Source organism: Gracilinanus agilis, chromosome 3, assembly GCF_016433145.1.
Source record: "Gracilinanus agilis isolate LMUSP501 chromosome 3, AgileGrace, whole genome shotgun sequence".
NCBI classification, from domain to species: Eukaryota; Metazoa; Chordata; class Mammalia; order Didelphimorphia; family Didelphidae; genus Gracilinanus; species Gracilinanus agilis.
The window spans coordinates 137,214,025-137,240,422 of record NC_058132.1 but is presented as its reverse complement, the minus strand read 5'-3'; the positions used below and the strand labels follow the sequence as shown (position 1 = coordinate 137,240,422).

General features: G+C 35.2%; 1 protein-coding gene across 1 annotated transcript in view; it reads right to left on the bottom strand.

Moving 5' to 3' along the window:
- KATNAL1 (katanin catalytic subunit A1 like 1) overlaps nucleotides 1-26,398 on the bottom strand; it is a 60,770-nt gene that overhangs the window by 28,706 nt on the left and 5,666 nt on the right. The window contains exons 2-3 of the mRNA XM_044666107.1: nucleotides 20,861-21,021; nucleotides 5,071-5,239 (exon numbers count right to left, since the gene is read on the bottom strand). Coding sequence (XP_044522042.1) covers nucleotides 5,071-5,239; nucleotides 20,861-21,021 — 330 coding nt within the window. The remainder of the gene's footprint in view (nucleotides 1-5,070; nucleotides 5,240-20,860; nucleotides 21,022-26,398) is intronic.

The following is a 26,398-nucleotide window of genomic DNA, read 5'->3' as shown; positions in this document are numbered from 1 at the left end:
CTTCTCACTCCAATCCATCCTCTACTACCAAAGTACCAAGCGACCAAAGTGATTTTTCTAAAGCTTAAGTCTAACTATGTCATCTCCTTCCTCAATAAACTCCAATGGTAGTCTATTATCTCCAGCTTCCAACAGAAATTCCTGTTTGGCTTTTAAAACTCTATATAACCTGTCCCCTTCTTGTGTTTTCAGTTTTCAAAAACTTTACTATCTCCCACATACTCTATATGCCAGCTACATGGACTTATCTGCTATTAAATGAATATAATACTCCGTCTCCCATCTCTGCCTCTGCATTGACTGTTTCCTCTGCCTCTCAATTTCCCTGGCTTCCTTCAAGAATCAACTCAAATCTCATTTTCTATAGAAAGTCTTTCCCAGGCTCCCTAGCCAGTAGAATTTTCCTTTGAGATTACTTTCTATCTATTCATATACATCTTCCACATTTTCATATTGTTTCCCTCATTATAATATTATCTCCCTGAGGGGAAAGACTGTTTTTTTGTCTTTCTTTAAATCCCCAGAGCTTAGCACAGTGCTGGTCACTTAGAAAGTACTTAATAACTATGTTTTTTAAATACAAACTCCAGCAGATCCTATCAAACTCCAAAAGCTCAAGTTTGGGCCAATGATGTTTGTTGTCTCAGGTCTAACTTAGGCAAATTCAAAGAAGCTTATCCTCAGGTAGCTGGAGAATGGTGTATTTTTTAGCCAAAGCAATTCTTGAAGATGACATATTGAGGTGGGGGATGTAGAGGGGGGTGCTTCTCTATTAGTATCATTGACGAAAGTACCCATATTAATAAAATCACACATCTTTGAAGTAATGAAGCAAGTTCAAAAGCTTCTAAAGATGACTATAAAAGTAGAATATTTATAACAGCTCAATTGTAAAACTGATGCTTATATCCAGAAACTAAAGTAGATTCAAGGAATAAGGTTGAATTACAACAAAATGTTAGAAAAATAAAGAATAATTTCTTCAATAAAAATCGAGAAAATCTGGGTACACAGTCACATAACCTTAGAAACTTAAGTCTACTAAACATATCAGAAATTTAATCATAGGGTTCTTAGGCAAAGAAACTATCTGACCTAACATATCAAGGCCAAAAAGATTGCAATTCAGAACAAACACCTGAGTGACTTCCACCAGTGATAAGATTTTCAGGGTTAATGAAGACTAAAAGAATGAAATAAGGTCTTTGTAGGAATAGATAAAAAAGACATCCCATGTCTGTACATGTCCTGGAATGGCACTAAACTTCCACTCTTGGAAAAGATCTCCAATCTAACTGAAAGAACTCCTCCAATCTAAGCGTACCTAACACTAAAAACTACAAGTTTAAACAAACAGATGTATTCACATAATCCAGTGAAATATAGTCTTTGAAGTTGAGTAATTTTGGATCCCTCCATATATAACCATTCATTATCAATAATTTATTCTATGAAATTTATTTTAAACCATATAGGTGTTCCAATCATCAAATCATAATTGAAATGACGCCCATTTTACCATAACAATGTCTAAGATTTAAATTAATCACAAAGCAATAACCCAAAACCAACATGGTTACCATATATAATCATTTAAATTTCTTACATTTATAATGTATTATCACTTATTCCAAGAATCTAGTCATCATTTTTCCTTATTCCACCTACCATCTGATTTTTTTAATAGGTAAACCTATCTCAAAAAAATAATAGATTGAGTGTATTATCTCTAAGTATATTTCTCTACTGGCTTCTAAACATTAATAATAAAATGATAGTGAACACAAATCTCCAAAGAAAATGTAAAGAAAAAGCAGTGGATTCATAAGTATTGTAAATTGGCTCTATGACACTAGGAGAAACTATAAATCATCATATGAGATAACTATGGCTCTCTATATACAAACTACTTAAAAAAGGAAATTTTATCTGCCAAAAAAACTGTACTGTAAGTAAACTTCGACTTAGTCTCACAATAATAAATGATGGTATTTAGTAACTCTCAAAGTCTAAACTAATAGCTAGGCAGGGAAAGACAAATAAAATCGAGAAAAGATTAAAATATCTGAGCTTGCAAGTGAATTTGCCTTTCTCTGTTCACATTAATTTTTTAAGGTCTATAGCGCCTGGCACTAAAGACTTTTTTTTAACATTTTTTTTTCATTTCCCCATGGAATTTTAAGGAAGTTGCATATTCATAATAATAATAATTTAGATTCTAGAAATTTATATGGATCTTTTAGGCATAGAGGCACAATTTACTATCTCCAAAAAAATCCCTTTGATGTTCATTAAAAGCTATCCTTTTGATTACCTTTAAGAAAATAGAGCTGACTCAGTCCACAATGTCTGAAAGTTCCAATGGTATTTACAACTGTTCTAAAACTTTTTCCCCAATTAAATCTAAGTTTATTATTGTTGTTGTTGTTTTGGCTTAAGAGGGTTCTGGTAGTGATAACATTCTGGTAAACAATACCAAATATGGCATCCAAGTAGAAAAAAATTCATAAATAAATGAGAATTTTAGGAACTATTACAAAAACCCTTTGATACACTTTGCTTTGAATGGAGAATTATTATCTGAAGTGCAGCACTGTGACCAGAACCTCATAGTCTACACTTGCCTCAAGTTGGATGAAATCAAGGTGAAATGCAGGTTCTAAAGCTGGTCTTGCTTTTTTGCCCAGGGTTACTAGCTATGTGGCAAGTTTAAATTTAATCCCCTTTATAATTTCCCAGCTACAAAGGCTGGCTATTTGACCCCTGGAGAACATGGAGAAAAATTAGGAAGCACAAGGAAGTGGGTTTTATATATCCTTATTTATAAGGTTTTTGCCTCAAGAGGGAGACTTGATGGTCATCATCAATCATCATCATCATCATCATCATCATACTAATCATTATCATGAATTACAATAAATTGAACATAGTATTTTACAAGCATATAAAAAGTATTATTTCATTTATTTTCAGTGCCCCAGTGAAGCACCGAAGCAAATTTTAGAATATTAATCCTATCAATATTGTTCCTAAAAATAAGGTCAGGGAGCAGCTGGGTGGCTCAGTGGATTGAGAGCCACACCTAGAAAAGGGAGGTCCTGGGTTCAAATCTGGCCTCAGACACTTCCTAGCTGTGTGACTCTGGGCAAGTCACTTGACCCCCATTGCCTAGCCCTTACCACTCTTCTGCCTTGGAACCAATTGGTTCCAAGACAGAAAGTAAGGGTTTAAAAAATGTTTTTTAATAAATAAATAAAAATAAGGTCAGACAAAAAATGCTGTAGAAAAGGTGCTGACTTGCATTGTATAGAGCAAGCTTCCTCACCTGAGAATTCCCTAAATCAATGCAATCATTGGTATGGTCCTCACTACTCTTCTTATATAAAAATAACAAATGGACAATAGGAGAAATGAGTAATGAACAGATTTATGAATTAAGGTACTACTTATACCTCAATTGTGAAAGCTAGTTATGTGTTAACCTAAGTAAGCTACGTCTTCTCTAGAAGTATAGGCACATGGTAGTAGCACTGATACTGAATATTTCCTATTAGCAAACTAAGAAAATCAAGCATATTTGTGGTAACTCAAATGCATTATCATTTACTTATGAGTAGCAATTATTTAAATGGAGGCCAGAGCAGAAGATGTCAGATATGCATGAAGGTTTGTATGAACTTGCTTTTTATCTTTACTACTAACAAGGGAAGACTCGATGGCTAAGAGGAAGCATGACAATATCTTTATATATGGAATAATAAGAAATGAACATGATGTAAAACAATATGTATCAATACAAACAAAATTATAATTAAGGCCCAAAAATATTTTAAGGCAATGATTTACTTTGATTAGAAGTAAAAAGAGTATCATAACTGATGAATTTGCTAAACATTTCTTGTCCATGCATATATTAACCAACTTTGGTCTTTTGCCTCACTGGTAATATTCATTTAAATTTCTAACATATTAAAATTTCAATTAATTCTTTCTCCATAGTTAAGCATTACCAAAAAGGTAGAATAACATACTGAAGAAAAGCCAGGCCTTAAAATCAAAAGACATGAGTTCAAGTCCCATCTCTAACATAAACCGGTCATGTTACCACTGGCAGATTATTTAATATCTCAGTGTCCAAGGCAACTTATTAAGAAAATTCCAAATCAACTGCTCAGCAGAATCAGAAAAAAGATGCTGTTTCCACAGGAGAATTTTCTTACCACATTGAAAAACAAGCCTTAACTAAAAATGGCAGAACTACAACTAATCCAAGGTCCCTGGGAAGTTTACTTAAAATTTTCTTATCACCCCCTTAAGTTATTAAAAGATTAAATAAATAACAAATGACAAATGAAGGCTGTTGTTGATTAATACTTCATTTTTTTACATAGAATTATTGACTCTGGAGATGAAAGAGAAATACTGGGTCATTTTGTTCTGCCTCCTGTTAGAATAAGATTTTATAACTTCATTTGCAGGGCAATAAAAGCTGCTATGAAAGTCTGTTTATTCGCTAGTGATTTCTCATGTAAATAAATGCATAAAATCAAGCTTCATATAAGTAAAATTTCTTCCACCAGAGAAAAATTCCTGGTTTTTCTTTAAAAATCCATGAATCATCTCCCTCATATTATTCTCATTTAGATCTATTTCTTCATAACAATTCTTTTCCCACAATGATTTTTCAATTATTAATTTATTGTATTCCAGAATACTTTTTTCCACAAATATTTTTCAAAGATCCATTTTCTCCTTTATGTTGAGTATGTGCTGAAAAATAATACATATTCAATAGAAGCTTTAAAAACTCATTTTCCCCATTTATATTTCTAATGCTTTGGAATACATTTCAAGATATTTACAATGAAATTTCAAGTGCTTATAATAGAACTCAGTATTCAAATTACAAAAGCCTCTTGGGGTTTACAATCAAACTACATTTTTTACTTGACCTATACAGAAGCAAGCATGAGTACCTAAAAGAACCACAAGAAGCTATTAAAAGTAAAATTTATCTACCAAAAGGCACAGACTTCCAGTGAGATGATGGGAAAAAAAATATATTCTTGCCTTGTCGTCTCTCCCTCTTGCTCTAAAATCCTTGTCCCTACTGGAGGTGGGTTTTTCGCTCTTTGATATAGGATGTGCTCTGCCTACAGGTCCCCGAGGCCCTACTCCTGGCATTTCTTTCCTCAGGGGTCTCACTTCTCGATTTGGGCGCTTTATCTGAGGTGGAGCCCTAACAAAGAGAAAAACAAACATTAATAAAAGTAAAATATACATATTTTAAAACATCTTCGATACTATCTTAATGAATAAAACTATTAAATAAGACACTCCATATCTCAACTATTTCTTTCTCTTCTATTAACTCATGCACATACCTGCCAGGCATAAGATTTTATAAAAGTTCTTGAAAAAAAAAACAACTTTCAAATCTTTCTAATACAACCAGCTACATTAATTGGACAGACCAAGAGAAGACAATTATCTCATTCATAATCTGTTATTATTAGTGAGGGAAAGGTTGATTCTTTCTCCATGAAATAATCTCAATGGCTCCATAGAAGTCTATTTCATTCAGTCTTCCCAAAACCAACGGTGTATAATGTAAAAGAATGCTTTAAAAACTACAGAATGACAAAAGTAGAGGTCTATTAATGAACAATTTAAGCATTTACTCTTCCCAATATTTAAAAGTAGGTAACTTTCTTCTCTACTGTTAGAGTAAGCTCAGCATTTTCTCAGTTACATGGCAAATGGTAGCATTTCAATTCAATTCATTCAGCAAATATGAATTAAGTCACCATTGCATGCAATGCACTATGCTATACAATGAGAGGGACACACAACAAAAAGAAAACAGCTATATCCTCAAGGAGCTTACATTGTCCTGGGGGTCAAATGCTGTGAGCACAAGTAAATAAATGCCAAATAATTTGGGATTCTAAGAAGTGAAGAGGAAGAGAGAGTCCATTTTAGACCTGAGAGAGGGGTCAGGAGGTTCACTAGTCCAAAGACACTGAGGAACAATGGAATACCCTGTAGAAGTGCTGGCAATGGAGAAGGTGAAGGAAGAAATGAGTCACAGGTTACAGATTCTGGGTTTTATCCTAGAGGAAATAAGGAACAATTTAACGTTATTAAGTTTGGGAGTTGGGGGACATGGTCAGATCTATTTTTTGGAAATAGCAGCAGAATGAAAATGGATTATAGAGGAAAGAAACAGGACTCAAGAAGATCATTTAAGAGGCTATTGCAAAATTCTCCAGGGGAGAAGTGATGAGGGCCTGAATTAGGTACAAGCTGTGTAAGTAAAAAGAATGTTACTGATAGGAGACATGTGGTCATAGGATAAAAAACATTTTGCAACTGATTAGATATAAGAACTGAGGTTGAGGGAACATTAAAATTAAAAACCAAGTGAAAAGTAAATGAAATTCACATCCTGGGGTTTTTGGAAGAAAGTTAGAATAGTCAAACATTATTTATCACCTATAAAAAATCATATCACATCTACCTCTCATGTTAACACAAATTCTCAATCCAAATCAAGGACGACTTTTACTAACCCATGGCACAAAAAGGCAAATTTTGTTTTGTGAAATGTGAAATACATCTCTATAAGTTAATGACTATAATAATTATGAGGCCTTGTCTCTCAGCACTGACTCTTGTTTCTCTGTTCTACTCTACCTCAGTTCTTTCCTTTCTCCGTATCTCTGCTTGGGTCTCTCTGAATGTATCTATGATTAGTTCCTTCTCTTCTCTCTAGGTTCTTCAGATCCCATGTACAGTAGAATTTCCTTATCCAAAGTCTCTCTTGGTTTCAGTTACCCTGACCCTGAAGTGCTGAGATCCTCAGGCTGTAGTGATCTGCCCCAGGGGAATTAACTTGGCTTGCATTTTCTCTTTTTACTTTATTTTTATTTTAATTGTTCTGTTTTGTTTCTTTTTCTGGAAGTGGTGGGAGCCCTTGAGGAGCAGAAGCAGAGAGAGCACATATATTGTTTACTTGTATCTGAAGTTTCAGTCATCTACAGTAAATCCTGGAACAGTGGATTTAGGCCCCACTTCATCCTCGTACACTACCCATTGGTAGGTATCCTTCTTTTAGCCATGGCCTTTAATTCATTTGGGCCTGGAATGCAAGTACAGACATGGCACTATTCAATGAATAGTACAAGAGGAATAGATGATTAGTTTATAAGATACATCCTTGGAACAAAATATATATAAAATATATAACAAGCTGACTCAAGACACTAACATAGCACTTTTGTTCAGATTACCAAAGTCCTCTGCCACAAACCAAACCATTTTTATGATACTAATAAAGGTAGTGAAAACTGTAAGCACTAGCAAAAACCTAATAGCTTGGAGTAGAATCTATTTATAAGGTTACAGTAAGCCAACAATTAAAGAGTTTTGTGTGTTTTTTAAAATAAACAACTAAAGAATATAAAGGATTACAACAATTTAAAGTAAATCATTAGATCTAGCTAGCTAGTCTAGATCAACAAATTCCTACTGGGTCATACCCTCAGCAGCCCAGGAATCCTCAATTCCCCAGCTGTCATTATTCAGATCTCATTCTCTCCCAGTTAGTGACCAATCCCTTATTCTCATCCCACCCAACACAACACAACTACCCACCTACCCCCACCCCTACCAATGCTGCAAATTTAAACCTGCCCACTCCTTCCACTCTGTTCTCTGGAATACTTGCTCAGTAGGAAACACACTTGGCTTTCATCTGAAATCCTTTATTTCACATTCCTTCATTCTTCAAGCACTCACTGAAAACATTGCTCCCTCCTGATGGCACAACTCCCTGGTCATCCCTTCCAGCACTGGTTATGCTTTCACTTGTTCACTCTTGACCAACTTTCTGGTCAAAGTCAGGGAATTAGAATATTCCTTGCTCCTCATTGCCATGTCCAGACTCTCTAACACCATCACCCAATGACCTCTCCTTTAAGGTTCACAATCCATATCTACCACCCAAACAAAATACTGGCAGTTATTGCCTACCAACTTCCAGAGCATGTCCCTTCTTTCTTCAATGAGCTCAATGGCTGGCTCACAGACTTTTTGCCCCAACCCCTTATCATCATTACTAGGGAACTTCCAACATATATTTTATTACCCCCTCAAACATCCAATTTTCCTAGTTCCTCAATTTGGTTATTTCCAGTGACCTTCCTCTTGCACCCTACTTCTTTAGCTATACAAAAATAATCATATTCTTGTTCTTGCAATCACTTAAGAAAAGGGGAAGAGAAAAAAGGAGGGAGAAGGGGATTGAAAAGGAAGAGGAAGGGAATGACTTTTCTCAATTCTCATCCTTCTTGACTTGACCTCTCTGAAACCTGTGATACTATCAATCACCTTCACCTGTATACTCTCTTCTTTTCCATTTTGGTATCATTGCTCTCCTCCTACATGTCTGATTGCTCCCTCTCAGCTCTCCTATGTTAAATTTTCAGCCAAGTCAAGCCCATTAATTAATTAATTTGGCTTTGTCCTAAGTTCTCTTCTCTTTTCTTTCTATACTGTTTTGCTTGGTAATCTCATGAAATCCCATGGATTCAATTATCATCTCTAAGCTAATGATTCTCAAATCTTAAATCTAGATTTAACTTTTCTGTTGACCCACACACACTAGATCCATCTCCTAACTTTGTGCATTTTCTCCAGCTGTCTCTCATGCATAAAATGCTCTCCCACTTTATCTCTGCCTCCTGGCTTCAAGTCCCAGCTAAAATCTCACCTTTTACAGAAAGCCTTTCCTCATCTCAATTGTTTCTAGTGCCCTCTCTTTGTGGATTACTTCCATTTTATGCTGTAAATAGTTTGTATATAGTTGCTTCCAGGTTGTCTCCACTAGACTTTGAGTTCCTTGAAAGCAATTTCTATCTTTTGCCTTTCTTTGTATCCACAATGCCTGGTACCAAAGTAGGTAATGAGTAAACATTTATTATTGAATTTATAGTACATTTTAGGCAACATTTCATTAAAATTATTAACATTTCTAATGTAGTAATTAGGAAATACAAGGAACATCACTAAAATGTGAAGTTGTCTTGTTTCTAGTGATTCAAACTGAACTTAAATCCTAGGAATATCAAGATTTGGATTCAATTGGTTTGTATTCTGACAGACAGGAAAAGTGATCATTATAAAAGTTTATTTCTAGCTGTCCTTCACTTTCCAAATATATTCACACTGAAGAGATGATTCTGATCTATAGGTGACCACCTAAAAGACATCTTGTGTGCTTCAAGTAGCAGGGATCACTCAATGTAGAGAGCTCAAGCTCAAGTCTCTGCTCCAAAGGGGAGCCTCTATTTCACAGTGCACCATGACAGGCTGGCCTGTCAGAACTTACACTGTCCCGGCAGTCCACAGGCCTGCCCCACTGCTTCAGGAAGCATTTCATCTGCCTTCTCTGCTGGTGACTGCCCCACCTCATGGAATTATATACAATGTCAGTTAAATATCCTGCTCTCATCTCTTCATACAAGCTCAGCCCAGAAGAGCTGGATTGTGATGAACACTGTTTAAATACTATAAAAAACTCCATTTTCTGTTAGGTGAGCCTATCTAACCAGTTAATGCTCATGGTGTGGGGATGTTGCAGAAACCTGAACTCAAATAAATGACTTCTACTTACTACTACAAGACCAGGGGTAATATCTCTGAGCCTCAGTTTCCACTTCAGTAAAATAAGAGGAGTGGATATCTAAGATACAGCTTTATACCCTATGAGTTAAACTGTATTAAAGGAAAACAGATGTATCGTCCTTGGGCAACCCAGGCAACTGACAAGGTAAGAATGGAGCAGATTTATAAATCTCCAGTTCAGTCTGCTAGAGGTGGGTATTGATTGCATGCCCACCAGCTCCTGTCAGCTTCCCAGAGAAATATGTGGCTTTCTGGTACAGTTTTCTTTTGCCTATGAGTGAATCACTAAACAACGTATTCTTTAAGAACTGGGAGACAAGGGGGCAGCTAGGTGGCTCCGTGGATTGAGAGCCAGGTTTAGAGACAGGAGGTCCTAGGTTCAAATATGACCTCGGACACTTCCTAGCTGTGTGACCCTGGACAAGCCACTTAACCCCCATTGCCCACCCTTACCACTCTTCTGCCTTAGAACCAATACACAGTATTGACTCTAAGACAGAAGGTAAGGGTTTTAAAAAAAACAACTGGGTGACAACTTTCAGATATGTGTGCAAAATAGTTTTTTAAAGTGTTTCTCCAAGAAAAGTGATCACTAGTAAAAATGACTATCAATATACATTATGGTACAAAGGAAAGACCAATGAACTTAAAAGTCCAGAGAATCTGAATCATAAATCTAGAATGAATTTGGAAATCATGGATTTGGAAAAATCACAACATCTCTGGGACTCAGTTTCTTTTATCTCTTTATCTGTATTATGGGAATGCTGGGCTCTTGGGCCTCGAGGTTTCTTTCTTACTCTAGCTCTATTATCCTAAATGAACCTAGGACCTGGGATATACAGTATAAAAATTCACCCATTAACTTCTATCAACATCAGCATGATGAAACAAAAATTACAAGAAGTCACTTAGACATGCGGATAGAAACTGTATCAGTTAACAAAAAAAATCTAATAATAAACTGGTAAAGAAGAGAAGAGTTCTTTATTGCAAAGTTATAGCATACTAATGACTAAAGGGATTTTACTTTTTTTTTTAATAGCTAATGGTTTTAAGGCAATTTAACATTTAAAAATAAACAATGGGTTTCAATTAACCTAAATGTACAAGAGGTATACAAACTACATACCACATTTTAAAGTAATTTTTCACTCAAAGGACAAAAGTTTCTAACAAGATAACTGGGAAATACAAGGAATATATCACTGAAATTTTTAGGTTGCTTGAGAAGGAAGTTTCTAAACAAAGAAAGATTTTCCATTACGGAAAAAAATTTACTATTCACTTAAAGATACAACATTTAAGCAGCAGTATTTTAAAGTCTTATTTTCCCCAAAATGTGGCTATTCTTCCCAAGATATACTTAGAGCCAAGAGTTAAAAGAATGAGTGCTTGGCTAATGAAGAGATAATATGGAAAGATAGGACTATTAAGAAGCCAAACTTGTTGACATTTTCTGTAAACAAATAGTGATGAAGTTCATTGTACAAATTCAGCCTCTATTGGAATGCTAAATAAGATGAGTTGGTCTGATGAATGGCACACTATGCTTCCACAATTGTAGTAGTCAAAAGGAAACAGACTTCATAAAAGAAGCAGCCTTCACTTCAGTGCAGAAAATAAGGATCTGGGTCTCCAACATGATTTCTCCAACATAGTAGCTCTCTTCAAACTCCTTGCTTAATATTTTTTCATAAGATTCTTTTACTGAGCCTTCTCTGGTCTTTTGGTTTTCGTTTTGTTTTTTACCTATGGCTTAAAACTTCTCCCCTATGAATCCTTTGGCAATGCATTGTGTTCTATCTCTGATACTAGAGCACAGCAACTTTGAATAGATAATGGCCAGAACCTATTGCAAAAAAGTTTCTAAATTTTGTTTAGATCAATTTCATTACAAGTGATATTTTGTCATTTTTTTTGCCATATAGTCTTAAAGTCTAAAATGTTCTAATAATCTAATAGTCTAATCTAAGAAATCAAGAAAAAAGTTTAAAGAATTATAATGGGAAATAGCTTATAACTGTGTATTAAAAACTCCATTTCCAAGCCATATTTATTCTCATCTATTATTTTACCAAATAAACACAGAATATTTTACCAAAAGCTAGATGTGCCCTGTGGTCAAATTGATATGAATAGGCAGTTTTCAGAAGTCAAAGCTATCAATAGTCATATGAAAAAATTCTAAATCACTACTGATTAGAAAAATACAAATTAAAACAACTCTGAGGTACCATCTCATACCTATCAGATTGGCTAAAATGAAAGAAAAGGAAAATGGCAAATGCTTGGGGCAGTGTATAGGGGGTAGGAATAGGAACTATGCCCCAAAAGCTATAAAACTGTGCATACCCTTTCACTCAGCAATACCACTACTAGATCTGTATCCCAAAGAGATCAAAGAAAAATGACCTTTCTATACAAAAATATTTATAAGTAGCTCTTCTTGTGGTGACAAAACTGGAAATTAAAGAGATGTCATCATTGGAGAATGGTTGAACAAAATGCAGTATATGATTATGAAGAATACTACTGCACTATGAGAAATGATGAGTATGGTTTCAGAAAAACTTGGGAAAACTTATATGAATTGATTCAAAGTGAAGTTAAGAACCCAGAGAACATTGTACCAATATTATACCAGATTGTGAAAAGTATCAAATGCTGAATGGAGAAGTTTTTACTAAATCCTGGATGTAAGAGAGATCTAGTGAAGCTGCTTATGAGTAGGAGAATGACATGATCAAACCCAAGCTTTAGGAAAATTACTTGGGCAGCTCTGTGAAGAAAAAGTTGGGAGGGAAAACTTTTTTTAATTTTGAATCAGTTTTACATTATATCATACAATTGCTCTCCTGAGCTCAAATTCAATTATCACAAACTACCTATTGGATATTTTGAACTAGACATCTCAAATGCACCATATCCAAAACAGAACTCAATAGCTTTGCTCCAAAATTTATCCTCTATTGATTCTATCTACTAAACATCCCTATTCCTTTGAGGACACTACCATACTTCAATTTACATAGATTTTACAGAGAACCTTAGTGTCATCCCCAGCTCTTGACTCTCACTCTTCCCACATATCCATTCAGTTTATGTTGTTTTGCCTCTACAAAATCTTTTAAATCCATCCCCTTTTCTCCATTTACCTCCCCAGAGACTAGATCCTCATCACATCTCATCTAAGCTACCACAATGGCCTTCAGTTGCATCATGAGAGAAGGAAAAGTAGAAACACAAAGTTAGAATTTGCCATATGAAAAAAGCCAAAGGAAACAAATTCATTCCTGAAAAACTGTACATGAAGAAAAGCTAACACAGTGAATCTTATTTTCCCCATCGATTTTGATGATTATTTTAGATACATCTTCCCAAAGAAAATGCTTATTTAATACATAATAAAAATTACAACTAAATAGAGAAGTTCAATAGAGAAATTATCAAAGGATATGAATGTTCTTGAAAGAACTGCAAACTACAAACTTCTAACTGTGAAAAAATGCTCCACCTCACTATTAATAAGAAAATACAAATCAAAACAACTTCTAGCAAATTGGCAAACATGACAAAATATAAAAATCATTAGTATTAGAAGGGCCATGGAGACAGGAACACCAATAATGGCTGATAAGGCAGGAATTGGTACAACTGTTCTGGAAAACAACGTGAAACTAAACAAATAGTTACTAAAATGTCTATACCCTTTGACTCAAAGATTCCAAAGCAAGGCAAATATCCCAAAAAGGATAATGACAAAAAAGAAAGGTTCCACATGGCCACAAAATATTTATAGTAATTCTTTTTTAACAAAGAATTGGAAACAAAGCAGATTCTCATGGACTAGTGGCTGCCTAAACAAACTGTGGTACATGAATGTAATGGTATATTATGACAAGCCAAACAAATACGTAAGCATGGAAAGACTTACATGAACAGATGAAAAATGAAGTAGAACCAGGAAATAATTTATACATTATCTCCAAAATTGTAAATGGAAAAACCAATAAAACCACCAAAAAAAATCTAAACTTAATATTACAAAATTATAAAGAACAAGTTTGGCCCTAAAAGAGATAACAAAATACCTTCCCTCACTCCTTTGCAGAAACATAGGGGTTTCACAGAGGCAGAATTCTAAACATGTCAGATTATTTTTGTTATGATTAATTTTACTGAATTTTTTCTCTTCTCATTTCGTTTTTAATTTTTTGTTATTGGAAATAGTTTTCTAGATGGGGGAGATACAGGGGGAAATTCTAGGTAATATAAAAACAAAAGATATCAATTAAAATGGTTTTTTTTAATTACATTTAAGGTTAAATTTAACATTTATTTCACGGATTATTTGTGCTTTGAAATATTTGTAACATCTGTGTTTCTCCTCCTCTATAACTTATAAGAAATTATCCAAGTGAATAAAATGTATATGATACTGCATATCTATTTAAAAGTGCCCACAGGTATAGGATAACACAACACACAATTAATTCTCATTTTATTGAGAATTTTTACTGTCTCCTTGAGGCACACATGTTTAAGCAACCATATTGTATATGACTGTAGTTTTCCAAAGTGTCTAACACCAGATAATTTTGAAAGTAATGTTGGGTTTTAGGTTGATTTGTAAAAGTACTGATTTTTTCATATGAAATACATATGAAGGCATTATTTCTAAAGTGTTTTCCTTCCTCTACTTTTATGGCCTTTTTACAATCTGTTCACTCTATAGCAAAACAGACAGAGACTAGTAAAAGTATTGTTTCCTAAGGAAAATGAAATGGAAATGAAGTGAACCTCAGGAAATTGTGAATTTGCCACAGATAAAGAAAATATCAAAATGTCTATTTTGTACCCTACAACTCTAAAAAGTACATTTCAAAGAATTCAGAAACTAGACAGGCTGGAGAATCCAAAAAACTACTGTCACAAGAAAGATGAAAGGCTCTCACAAATAGGGAGATGTCTAAAAGACCAATCAATATGGCTACACAGAAAGTTCATCAACAAATCAAATTTCCCAATAACAAACCAAAAATATGGAAGTGGAAGCGTACATGAAAGTGAAAATGGATACAAAAGAGAGAAAAAGTCTAAGAATAGGTTCAGGAAAGCTTAAACTGACCAGAAGGCATGACATAAAAAATCCTACTTCAAAAATGCACTCAGTCTATGACTCCATCAATATGGTATTCCCTTTAGCTGACCATATCTGTTTATTTACTCTTTGTATTTCCTACCTAGGTTCCACACAGAGGAGCCATCCAACATGCTAGAAGTCATAAGATCTTACTTTTTCAGGTCACCTACTAATGGAGCACTTGGGTACACATCCGTCATCTCTCTCTCATGCCATTGAATGCTATCATACTTCTGTCTGTGTCTGTCTACTCCTTCTTACAGTCTTGTACTTCCTAAAACCAATCCTTAAACTACTTCTTAAATGCAATTTATTACTGAAAATATGCTGCAGGCCACCTGTAAGGTATCAGGAATGGATGGTCCAAGATCTATAATCAAAGAACATTTATGTTGATAAGACAGAGTAGCCCAGCATCATTATACCTCAGAGTAGCCTGACATCATTAAAAACACTACCCAATTCCATTCCCCAACTGACAAATGGTCAAGGGGTATGAATAGGCAGGTTTTAGATGAAGAAATCAAAATTATCAATAATCACATGAAAAAGTGTTCTATATCCCTCCTAATTAGAGAAATGCACATCAAAACAATGCTAAGGTACCACCTCACACCTAGCATATTGGCCAGTCAAGGAAAATAATATATGTTGGAGGTGTGTAATTAATATATCTGTACCCTAGAACTACAATTCCCAGCAGCCCACTCTCCTCCTCACATTATATGCTGACGTAGGGAGGATATAAATTTGGTATAGTCCCACCTCTCACTCTCTTCTCTTCCTGCTGCAGCTTTGGTGGAGCAGGCTTTTTAAACAGACAAGAAAGTTTAGTCATGTGGTCTTATTTTGTTAGATAATTACCCTTTTATTCCTTTACTTCTAGTGATTATTAATAAGCTTTATAAAGGGGGCAACTGGGTAGCTCAGTGGATTGAGAGCCAGGCCTAGAGACGGGAGGTCCTAGGTTCAAATCTGGCCTCAGACACTTCCCAGCTGTGTGACCCTGGGCAAGTCACTAGACCCCCATTGCCTACCCTTACCACTCTTCTGCCTTGGAGCCAATACACAGTATTGACTCCAAGATAGAAGGTAAGGGTTTTAAAAAATAATAATAATAATAAGCTTTATAAAATGTAATTCTTGGAGTTGCTGGATATTAATTTAAATCTTATAGAGGGAATGTGGCAAAATTGGGACATTAATGCACTGCTGGTGGAGGTATGAATTAATCCAACCATTTTGAAAGGCAATTTGGAACTATGCCTAAAGGACTTTAAAGATTACATTGCCCTTTGATCTAGCAATACCACTACTAGGTTTGTACCCCAAAGAGATAATAAGGAAAAATACTTGTACATTATTCATAACCACGCTCTTTGTGGTGGCAAAAAATTGGGAAATGAAGGGTTGTCCCTTAATTGGGGAATGGCTGAACAAATTGTGGTATCTGATGGTGATGGAATACTGTTGTGCTGTAAGGAATGATGATCTGGAGGAATTCCATGTGAACTGGGAGAACCTCAATGAACTAATGCAGAGTGAAATGAACCGAGCCAGAAGAACAGTGTAGACAGAAAGTAAAACATTGTGTAACAATCCAATGTAATGGATTTTGCTACTAGTAGCAATGCAACAAACAAGCCAGGATACTCCTGAAGGACTTATGTGAAAGAATGCCACCCACATTGAAAGAAAGAACTATAGGAATAGAAATGCAAAAGAAAAACATATCACTTTACTTATCACATGTATATATGGGTATGTGATTTGGGGTTTAGGCTTTAAAGGATCGCTCTATAGCAAAAGTGAATAATATGGAAATGGGTATTAAGTGATAACATTTTTACAACCCAGTGGAATTGCTTGTCAGCTCTGGGAGTGGGGAGAGAAGAGAGGAGGTTAAGAAAATGAATCATGGAAACATGGAAAAATATTTTAAAATTTAAAAAATTAAAATAAAAATAAGAAGATAAAATACCCCACTACCTAATTTATTTTTTTTTAATATGATCTCTTCTTCCTATTCAATTCTAGATCAAATTCCCTGCCTGACTGCAGGGCCTATCTCAAATATATACACACTGATATATAGATGTAGTGAATCAGCCATCCAGATACATTTCATAATCAAAACAAAAGGCATTTTTTTTAAACCCTTGTACTTTGGTGTATTGTCTCATAGGTGGGAGATTGGTAAGGGTGGGCAATGGGGGTCAAGTGACTTGCCCAGGGTCACACAGCTGGGAAGTGGCTGAGGCCAGGTTTGAACCTAGGACCTCCTGTCTCCAGGCCTGACTCTCACTCCACTGAGCTACCCAGCTGCCCCACAAAAGGCATTTTTTCACCCAAATAGCCTTTTTTAAAATATAAATTATTAGGTCAATTATCTTTTGAGTAATTACTTATCTCACCAAAGAAGTATAATAGCATTCAATAACATCATCTGTAAACATGGACATTTGGACTTCACCATCTATAGGGAATCATTCTTCCATTTACAATTTTATAGGGCATCCTCTATGACAATAGCAAACAACTTTGAGAAGTATATATTTCTGTTTTAAGGCTTGACAGACATTCATAATCAAAAGATGGGTCAGCTAGGTGGCTTAGTGGATTGAGAGTCAGGTCTAAAGATGGGGAAATCCTGGGTTCAAATCTGGTCTCAGATACTTCCAAGCCATGTGACCCTGAGTAAGTCACTTAATCCCCTTTGCCTAAGAACCAATATACAGTATTGATTATAAGACAAAAGATAAGGGTTTCAAAAAAATTAAAATGAAAAAATAATCAATGGATAACTAAAAAGTTATCTTTATGGCTGTATTTACCAAGGAATTTTTTAAAATAATAAATTCAAAAGAGACGTCTTATCGAAAGCAAGCATTCAAAGCTACATTTTATTTCACCGATTTAATTTTCTTTTGGGGAGGTAGTTGGGGGGTGATAATCAACAAACAATGAACAAAGTGAGATCATGTATGAGCTGCATACCAGTTAGCTATGTGACTTCAAGAAGTGGACTAGGGGGCAGCTGGGTAGCTCAGTGGAGTGAGAGTCAGGCCTAGAGACAGGAGGTCCTAGGTTCAAACCCGGCCTCAGCCACTTCCCAGCTGTGTGACCCTGGGCAAGTCACTTGACCCCCATTGCCCACCCTTACCACTCTTCCACCTATGAGACAATACACCGAAGTACAAGGGTTAAAAAAAAATTAAAAAAATAAAATTAAAAAAATAAAAAAATAAAAAAAAAAAAGAAGTGGACTAAAGTAGAGAATGGGTGCTGAAATTTGCCTGTTCCCTTACCACATTTTCATCAAGGATATCCCTTAATGTAGGATCATTTTCATTAGAAAATGAGAAGATATACAGGCAGATACTGACATTCTATCATTTCCCTTGTTTGGATATTACTGTCATCCATGATTCTGTCTTCTTTTAGTTATCTTCTCCTCTCTCTGAAATATCTTGTAAAAAGACCCCTCCAGCACAAATTTCTTCCATATATAATTGGCATAGTTCAGCCACTCTTCCCACCTTCCTACGAGTCACTTCTACTTCTTCAGATAGCACTTCTAAGAATGAGGCTAGAGTTCAAATAAGATACTGTCACAAAGCATGGAAACAGATCATTAAAGAAACACTAAGAACTTTGATCCAATTAGCATCCATTAATTGACCTGTCAGTTTCATGTACAAGTGTTACTGGTACTCGTTTGGGCCTCACATCAAGTTTTCTTTAGATTTATTTTTACACTCATTCATTTTTCCTGCTATTTAAAAGAAATACTATTCATAATCTGCTATCACCTTCTTCTGAAGTGCTTTATAAATCAATTTGCATTCTAAATCAGTACTACCCTCAGTTTCACTCTATATATACTGGGCAATGTAATCAAATAATTCCTGACTGCAGTGCTTTCTCAGTTGATTTGGCGTCTTTCTCATGGCAAATGCAAAAGTTATACTTTTTCAGAAAATTGTGATAATCAATATTTTTAATTCTATTTCTTGATGTTCCCAATTAGAGAATATTTTTAACAGTTCAGGTTCAATCTATAGTATCTGTATCTTTTTCATTTAACTTCAGTTAACTCAAGGTTGATTTTTACCTTCTCCTGAACTATATAATAATCTAACTACCCTCAAACATGTGCTTCAGATACAATGCTCAGATCAGTAACTATTTTTTCATATTAATATAAAGTCAATATTATTATTTGTGAGATTATTCAGTGCTCACCATGTTCACAGTCTTTCAATTTTTTCTGGAAGGAAGTATTTGTAATATATAGATGGGAAGCTACTGAGTTGGTCTCATTTATTTCTCAAGCCTGAGAAATAAACTTCCAAAATACTTCCTATCATTTCCTCTCTGCCAACTTTCTAATCAAAGTTACCAAGTTTAATCATTGTCAGATGTCATTACTCTCAATAGGCTTTTTTTTTACCTGTTTGGTTTTTTTTTGGTCACAAGGGAAAGTTTAATTGAGGAGAGTGATATATTGGGAAATGACTGTAATGTAAGAATTCCAAAACATTAATAAAATATCTTTTAAAAGAAAAAAGTATATGTTGACTTCATTTGAAGGATTTGTTGAATTGTTATGAGTTTCTCTACTTCATCCTTTACAGCAGTGGTTCCCAAACCTTTTTGGCCTACCGCCCCCTTTCCAGAAAAAATATTACTTAGCACCCCCTGTAAATTATGAAACTATTTATTGAACTCAGAATAGAATGTAATACAAAAAAGTGTGGCCATCACCACTCCCTGGATCGCTGCAGCACCCACCAGGGGGCAGTAATGCCCACTTTGGGAATCACTGCTTTATAGTAAACACTGGCATATAGACTATAATTATCTTTGTAGTGCCTTCTTGTTTGTGATTTCAATGAGCACTGCACATTAAGATGACAGTGTATCCCATAAAATGTTGCACACAATAAGAACAATCTCCTTGCACCCTTTTCCAAGGACAGCCTGTAAGTCAGTCTCCCAAAAGGCTGTACTTTCCTTCTGTCTTCTGGTTTTATCAAAACTGTTAAGCTGCTACTATTTAGTTCTTTCTAAAGTACATCAGTTCAATGGTCATTGAACAAAGATGTCACATTCAGAGTTTCTACAATTAAAATAATATTTATATATCAACCAAAAACATGATTTTTAGCATCCCTTTCTCTCCCTTTTCCATCATTTCCCCACCACCACTGTGGAAACATAGAGTGGCTGTACTGGCCTGACAGCCATTTTTGCCATTGCCAAACAATTTACCACCCAGAAGCCAACCTTTGGGCCTCTATGCACTTTGCATACTTGGACTGTCTCCAGGATGCATTCAGAAACTGAACATGGTATGATTTGATAGAACTTGCATTCCACTGGCATAGCCTGCAAAAACCTAGGGCTACCATCATCAAGAAGACATCAGAAATAGGACAAAATTTTAAATAGGAAACTTGTTTGGTTTAGGTTGGTCTTATATTTGTGAGAAAAAGAATAGCTAGAACCTCTGCTCGCTATAGGTGGGATGAAAATGAATTATGAGAAAAAAGGCAGTAATATTCAACTCTAATTTTGCTTCTGTTTTGTCTGCCAAGGAGATATCAGATAATCAGATAAACAAACTGTCCCAGGACAGTTCTTTATCACATAAATACCTCTGAAATAAGGCTAAATGACAATACTCAAAGAAAAATTTGCCTTTAAAAAAGGACTACCTATAAAAGCTTGCAATGTGGATGGTATAACACTTTTACACATGATTAGCACGCCTTCTCATCAGCATCTTTTTAAAATCAACAAACTATATACGGTAAATTATTTTATTAATATATACATGTAAGTATACATACACAGATATATACACATGTGTATACATGGAATAACAAAAGTATTTTTGCTAATGATAAAACAAAAAGCGTTGCTCCATCCTTTTTTTCAAACTTTGTATCCTTTTCATCCTTAAAAAGAGTCATAAATCATAACAAGAACCAGAAAAATATAGAATGAAGGATCAAAAACTACCTGTGTTCTGCTGGAACAGGAGGAGGCCAAACAGCAGGATCACGGAATGGTTCATCTTGATAAGATACAGGAAAATCTGGGGGCCTGTCTATCTTAAAACTTTCTAAGGTATTGACAATACTCTTGACTTGTTCATATTCTTCTAGCAATTCCTGTCGAACCTTAAAAAAAGAACATTTATTTTGCAAGGTTAAATATGTTTAACATATATTAAGTATGTTAAAGTATACAAAACATCCAAAAGTACAGTTCTATTCGAATTTTTTTTTTTTGCAAAGGGGGAGCAAATGTAATAGAGTACTATTTTGTGTAAAAAAATGAGGAAATAGGTGACTTAAAAGAGACATAGGAAGGCTTATGTGAATTGACACAAAGTAAAGTAAGAACCAGAAGAACAATTTACACTATAACATTAATATTGGAAAATCTATTTTAAAGCCTTCTGATGAGAAATGAAATGAGCAGAGAACCAGGAGAATAGTTTACCAATAGTTAAAATAACTTTTAAAGTTGTAAGAACTTTGATCAGTTCAATGACCTTCCATGATTTGAGATAAATGATAAAGCATTCTGCCTACTTCCTGACAGAAAGAGGATGGCCTCACCAGTATAGAAAGAGACTTTTTTTTTAACCCAGCAAATACGGAAATTTGTTTTGCTTGACTATCCATATTTGTGACAAGGAATTTTTTTCCTTTCCCTTCGCTCAATGGGGTAAGGGTAGGAAGGGAAAAAAAGATTTCTGTTAATTAAAAAATAAAACTTTGCACTAAGCAAATCATTGTGACATATTCAAAAACCCTCAAAAATATTTTTATCTAATTCAGACAACCAATATATCAAGCTTTGTAATATCCCAATTTTTTTCCTAATTTAGAAAGTAAGTCTTAAAAGAGTTACCCGTAGCTCTGCAAGATTGGTTAATTTTAACTTCCCCACTAGTCAACTAGTAAATGCCAAAAGGATGATTTTTAGCCTCAGGTTTTCCTGACTCCCAAGTCCTATACTCTGGGCACTATAGTATCCCATTCTGCTTCTCATTTTACATATTAATCCTGAGTAACAACGAAAACAAATCAAGATGAAAATAAACATCAGTAAAACAAATTGTGAAACTTTTGCAATGGGAGTCCTATTGTAATAATATACTTTGAACAGTAAGTTTAATGATTCCATTACCTACCAAAGGTAATGTAAGCATTAACATGCAACTTAATATAAATAAATTGAGCAGTAGAAAACAATTTCCAGTAAAATAAATTTATTTTTTAAACTCAATTTCTATTCTATTCTAATTCTAGATTCTATTCTTAAATTCTAAATTCTAGAAAGTTCTAGATTCTAAATTCTATTTTAGAATATTCCAAAATAAAAGAACAGTAAGGGCTATGCAACTGAGGTTAAGTGACTTGCCCAGGGTCCCCCTAGCTAGGAAGTGTATGAAGCCAAATTTGTACATAGGTCCTCCCAACTCTAGGTCTGGCATTCAATTCAATAACAGTTGCTTAGCTGACCCTAGATCTACTTTTTTAAATTTCCCAAACTTTTTAAATCAGCTTTGTAAATGAATTTCAAAAGTTAAAAAAAAATTACTGACCCCAAATTTTAGCACTGTGAATTCCATTTCAATTTTTAATTTAATCTAACTTTATTTTTAATCAGAAAGCCATTTCTTTAAGGCATACTCTAATCTCCTTTATACCTCACTATAATTCATTTTGAGCTCTAGGCTCAATGTCTTCAAAAATAATTTGCAAGCCATACCATTTATGGATTATTGTCATTTTTAGTATAGCTGATATTATTAAGTAGAAATAACAGCTACCTAGCTACACAGCACTTTTTTTTTAAACCCTTACCTTCTGTCCTAGTAACAACTCTAAAACCAAAGAGCAAAGACTAGTAGACAAACAAAACATGATTAAGTGACTTGTCCAGGGTGACCCAGTTAGGAAGTATCTGAGACTAATCTGAGGTCCTCCAAACTCTAGGTCTTCTGCTCTATCCAGTGTACCATCTGATTGCACCCTATCTATATAATGATTTAGGCTACAAAGCACTTTACAAATATTATCCTGTTTTATCCTTAAAACAACCCTGGAAGGCAGGTCCTATTATTATCTCCATTTTAGACATGAGAAAACTAAGGCTGAGACTTTCCAGTGTCAGAGATGGTTTTGGAACTCCAATTTTCCTGGCTTCCAACACCCTACTGATTGTGCTGCCTAGAGGTCATTCATCTATAAAGGAAGACTCAACTTAGCTTCCACAGAAATGGGAACAGAAAAATAGTATAGAAAACAAAATGATGTTACAGAAGAAATGAAATTGGGTGAATATATACCTACAAAAATTTAAATTTTGATGAAATTTTAATGATGAAACTTTCAATTTTTCCTCTTCTATTCTTAACAAATTTCCCCTCATCTTCATTCACACACACTCTTCTTTTTGCTCATATTACACTCCAGAAGACTACCTATCTCTAGCCAATCTCTCCAAAATTGGGAAGACCATCTTTCAAGTAACCTTACACAGTAGGCCATTAGGAAGAACAGACAAACCTCTGCCACTGCTGCTTTCATCCCCACCCTCTGCCATTATCACTCAGCATCCTCGCCTTCTCTGAAATTCACTCCATTGAATAGATCATCATGTTGGAGTTATTTACCATGTCCAAGATCATTTCCATTTTATTCTCAAAAAGTTTAATATTCAGTGCTCACCATCATCTTCTTCACTCCAGCCCTTGCCCTCACATTTAAGGGCTTCAATGAACACACTGACTTCTCCTCCACATCATTCTTTAGTGAAGACTTCACCTTCATCATCATCCTCAGCTCTCATGACCTATACTTTTATTCCACCACCTCAGCCATGCACAGAGATGATGACCAGAGTAGTCTTTTTTTAATTGTTTTCTTAAGGTATTAAATTTTCTTTTCTTTTTTCCCATTACATATAAAAACAGTTTCTAACATTTTTCAAAGAATATTGAATCTCAAATACCCTCTCCCCCCCCCAAAACCCACATCCCACCTTGAGATAATAAGCTTCATTATATAGATTTTACATGTGCAATCAAATAATGTAAAACAATTTTCCATATTAATCCTTTTGTGGAGGAAACTTAAAAAAAATAAGAAAGTGAAAAAGTTTACTTTGGTCTGGATTCAGACTCCATGGGTTCTTTCTCTGGAAGCAGATAGAATTTTTTATCACGAGTCTTCGGGGATTGTTTTGGATCATTGTATTGCTGAGAATAGCTGTTATTTGGAGTCGTTCATTGTACAGTATTCCTGTCACTATGTACAATGTTATTCCAATTCTGCTTATTTCACTCTGCTTCTGTTCCTTTAAGTCTTTCCAAATATTTCTGAACTCCTTCTGCTGATCATTTCTTACAGCATAATAGTATCACATTTACAATCATATACTATAACGTACTCGGCCATTCCCTGATTGATGAGTATCCCCTCATTCCCCCCCCCCAAAAAAAGAGTCGCTTTAAATATTGTTGTGCTTATAGGTCCTTCCCCTCTTTGTTTCTTTATTGCTTTGGAATACAATCCTAGTAATGGTATTGCTATTATATACTGTTTTATAGCCCTTTGGGCATTGGTCCAAATTGTTCTCAATGACTGAATCAGTTCACAATTCCCCCAATAATGCATTCATGTCCCAGCTTTCCCATATCCACTCTGTGTAAATGGAATTAGTTCACCCTCATTCATTCTTTAGACTTTAGTCACCAGGAATAATGTCACCCCACCCAACTTAGAATTAAGTGGAGAGAGGGGAGGTCTGTGACCCACATGGGATAGTAAATGACAAATAAAAAACAAGTGACTGCCCCCTGGGCAGTCTAAAACAGGGTTGAGGTTGCCATTTGTCCATGTAAAATTGGAGGTGGACGCAGGAAGTGACGAAAACTGCTATCTTTTAAAAATGATGGTTACTTCCTGTGGGGGGCTTTTTGCCTTTTGAACTTGGCGTTGGAGGAGCTTGAGTGAGACCTCAGACTGCTTCCCCTTGAATTGTCACATGGGTAAGTTAGGCTGACACTCTCTCTCTTCCCTTGACATTTCTGGAGGCTCTAGGCTCAAGAGGCCTCTCATCTTGGAGGAGGCCTTATGGCTAGAAGCCTTGTTTAATTAACCTCTGTGCCCCCTCTGCTGGGGCCTCTGAAGCCCTATAGGTTCGGGCTTCCAGTCCAGGCCAGAGTTTCTCTCTCTCATTTTCCCTACCTTCAACCTTCCTAATTATAAATAAACTACCATAAAAGTCATCCTGACTTGGGTCTGTTATTTTGAAATCGAGTAATTGATTCCTGGGGACCAAACTTTAAATATCCAGTCCAACCATAATCTTTCCCGTTTTCCCCTTTTATACCTCCAAGTTAGGTCATTTTCCTTTTCTATCATAATAGACAATCTGATAGTGGTACCTCAGAGTTGTTTTAATTTGCATTTCTCTAAATAATGATGATTTAGAGCATTTTTACATGATTAAAGTAGTTTTAATTACTTTGTCTGAGAACTGCTTGGTCATATCCTTTGACCATTTATCAATTGGGGAATGACTTTTATTCTTACATATTCAACTCATTCCTCTATGTATTTGAGAAATAAGTCTTTATTAGAGAGACTTATAAAAGAAATTTTACACCATTATGATTATTGCAGATTACTTTCCATCCTACTTATCCATTTAGTTTCTGAGCTCTCCTTCCCCATTTTGCCTTCTTTTCTATCAGTCCCATCCCCATTTTCTTATCCTTTTCCCCTCCTATTTTCCTGTAGGATAAGATGGCTTTCTATACCCAATTAATTGTGCATTTTCTTCCCTCACTGAATCAATTATGATGAGAGTTAAGGTTCAAATACTCTTCTCCTGGCTTCCCTCATCTTCCCCTCCACTATAAATGCTCTTTAATGCCTCTTTTATGTGTAATAATTTACCCCATTCTATTTTTCCTTTCCCTTTCCTCCAAATGCATTCCTTTTGCACATGTCTTAATTTTATTTTATTTTTTGTATCATCCCATCATATTCAATTAATACCTGTCTATACGCCTTCTAACTATCCTAATAATGATAAAGTTCTTTGGCATTACAAGAATAATCTGCCTGTAAGGAATTTAACTAAGAGTTTGACTAAAATATACAACAATTTTAAGATAATACTGTGGTCACCAATTTTTAAGTTAATACAGCCCAATTCAAAATGACTTTTAGCAGTTTTTATTTATAAAAAAAGATGGAGAAAGTAGAGAAATGAAAGAGAGGGTAGAGTAAGAAGTCTAGCTTATCACCCTAAATGTTGCATTGGTCCCCGGTTCAACCCACGCAAGGACTGTTAACCCCTCAGCCGGAGGACTTGGTGTTGAATTAAGCAAGGGTTCAACCCACACAGCCTCCTCCAAAATGGGAGGCCTCTCCAGAACTAATCTCTCCAGAAGCCAGGAAAGGAAGGTCAGATTTTCACTCACCAGGAGAAGATCCAAAGGGAGAAGATCCAGGAGCAGTCTTACCAGAA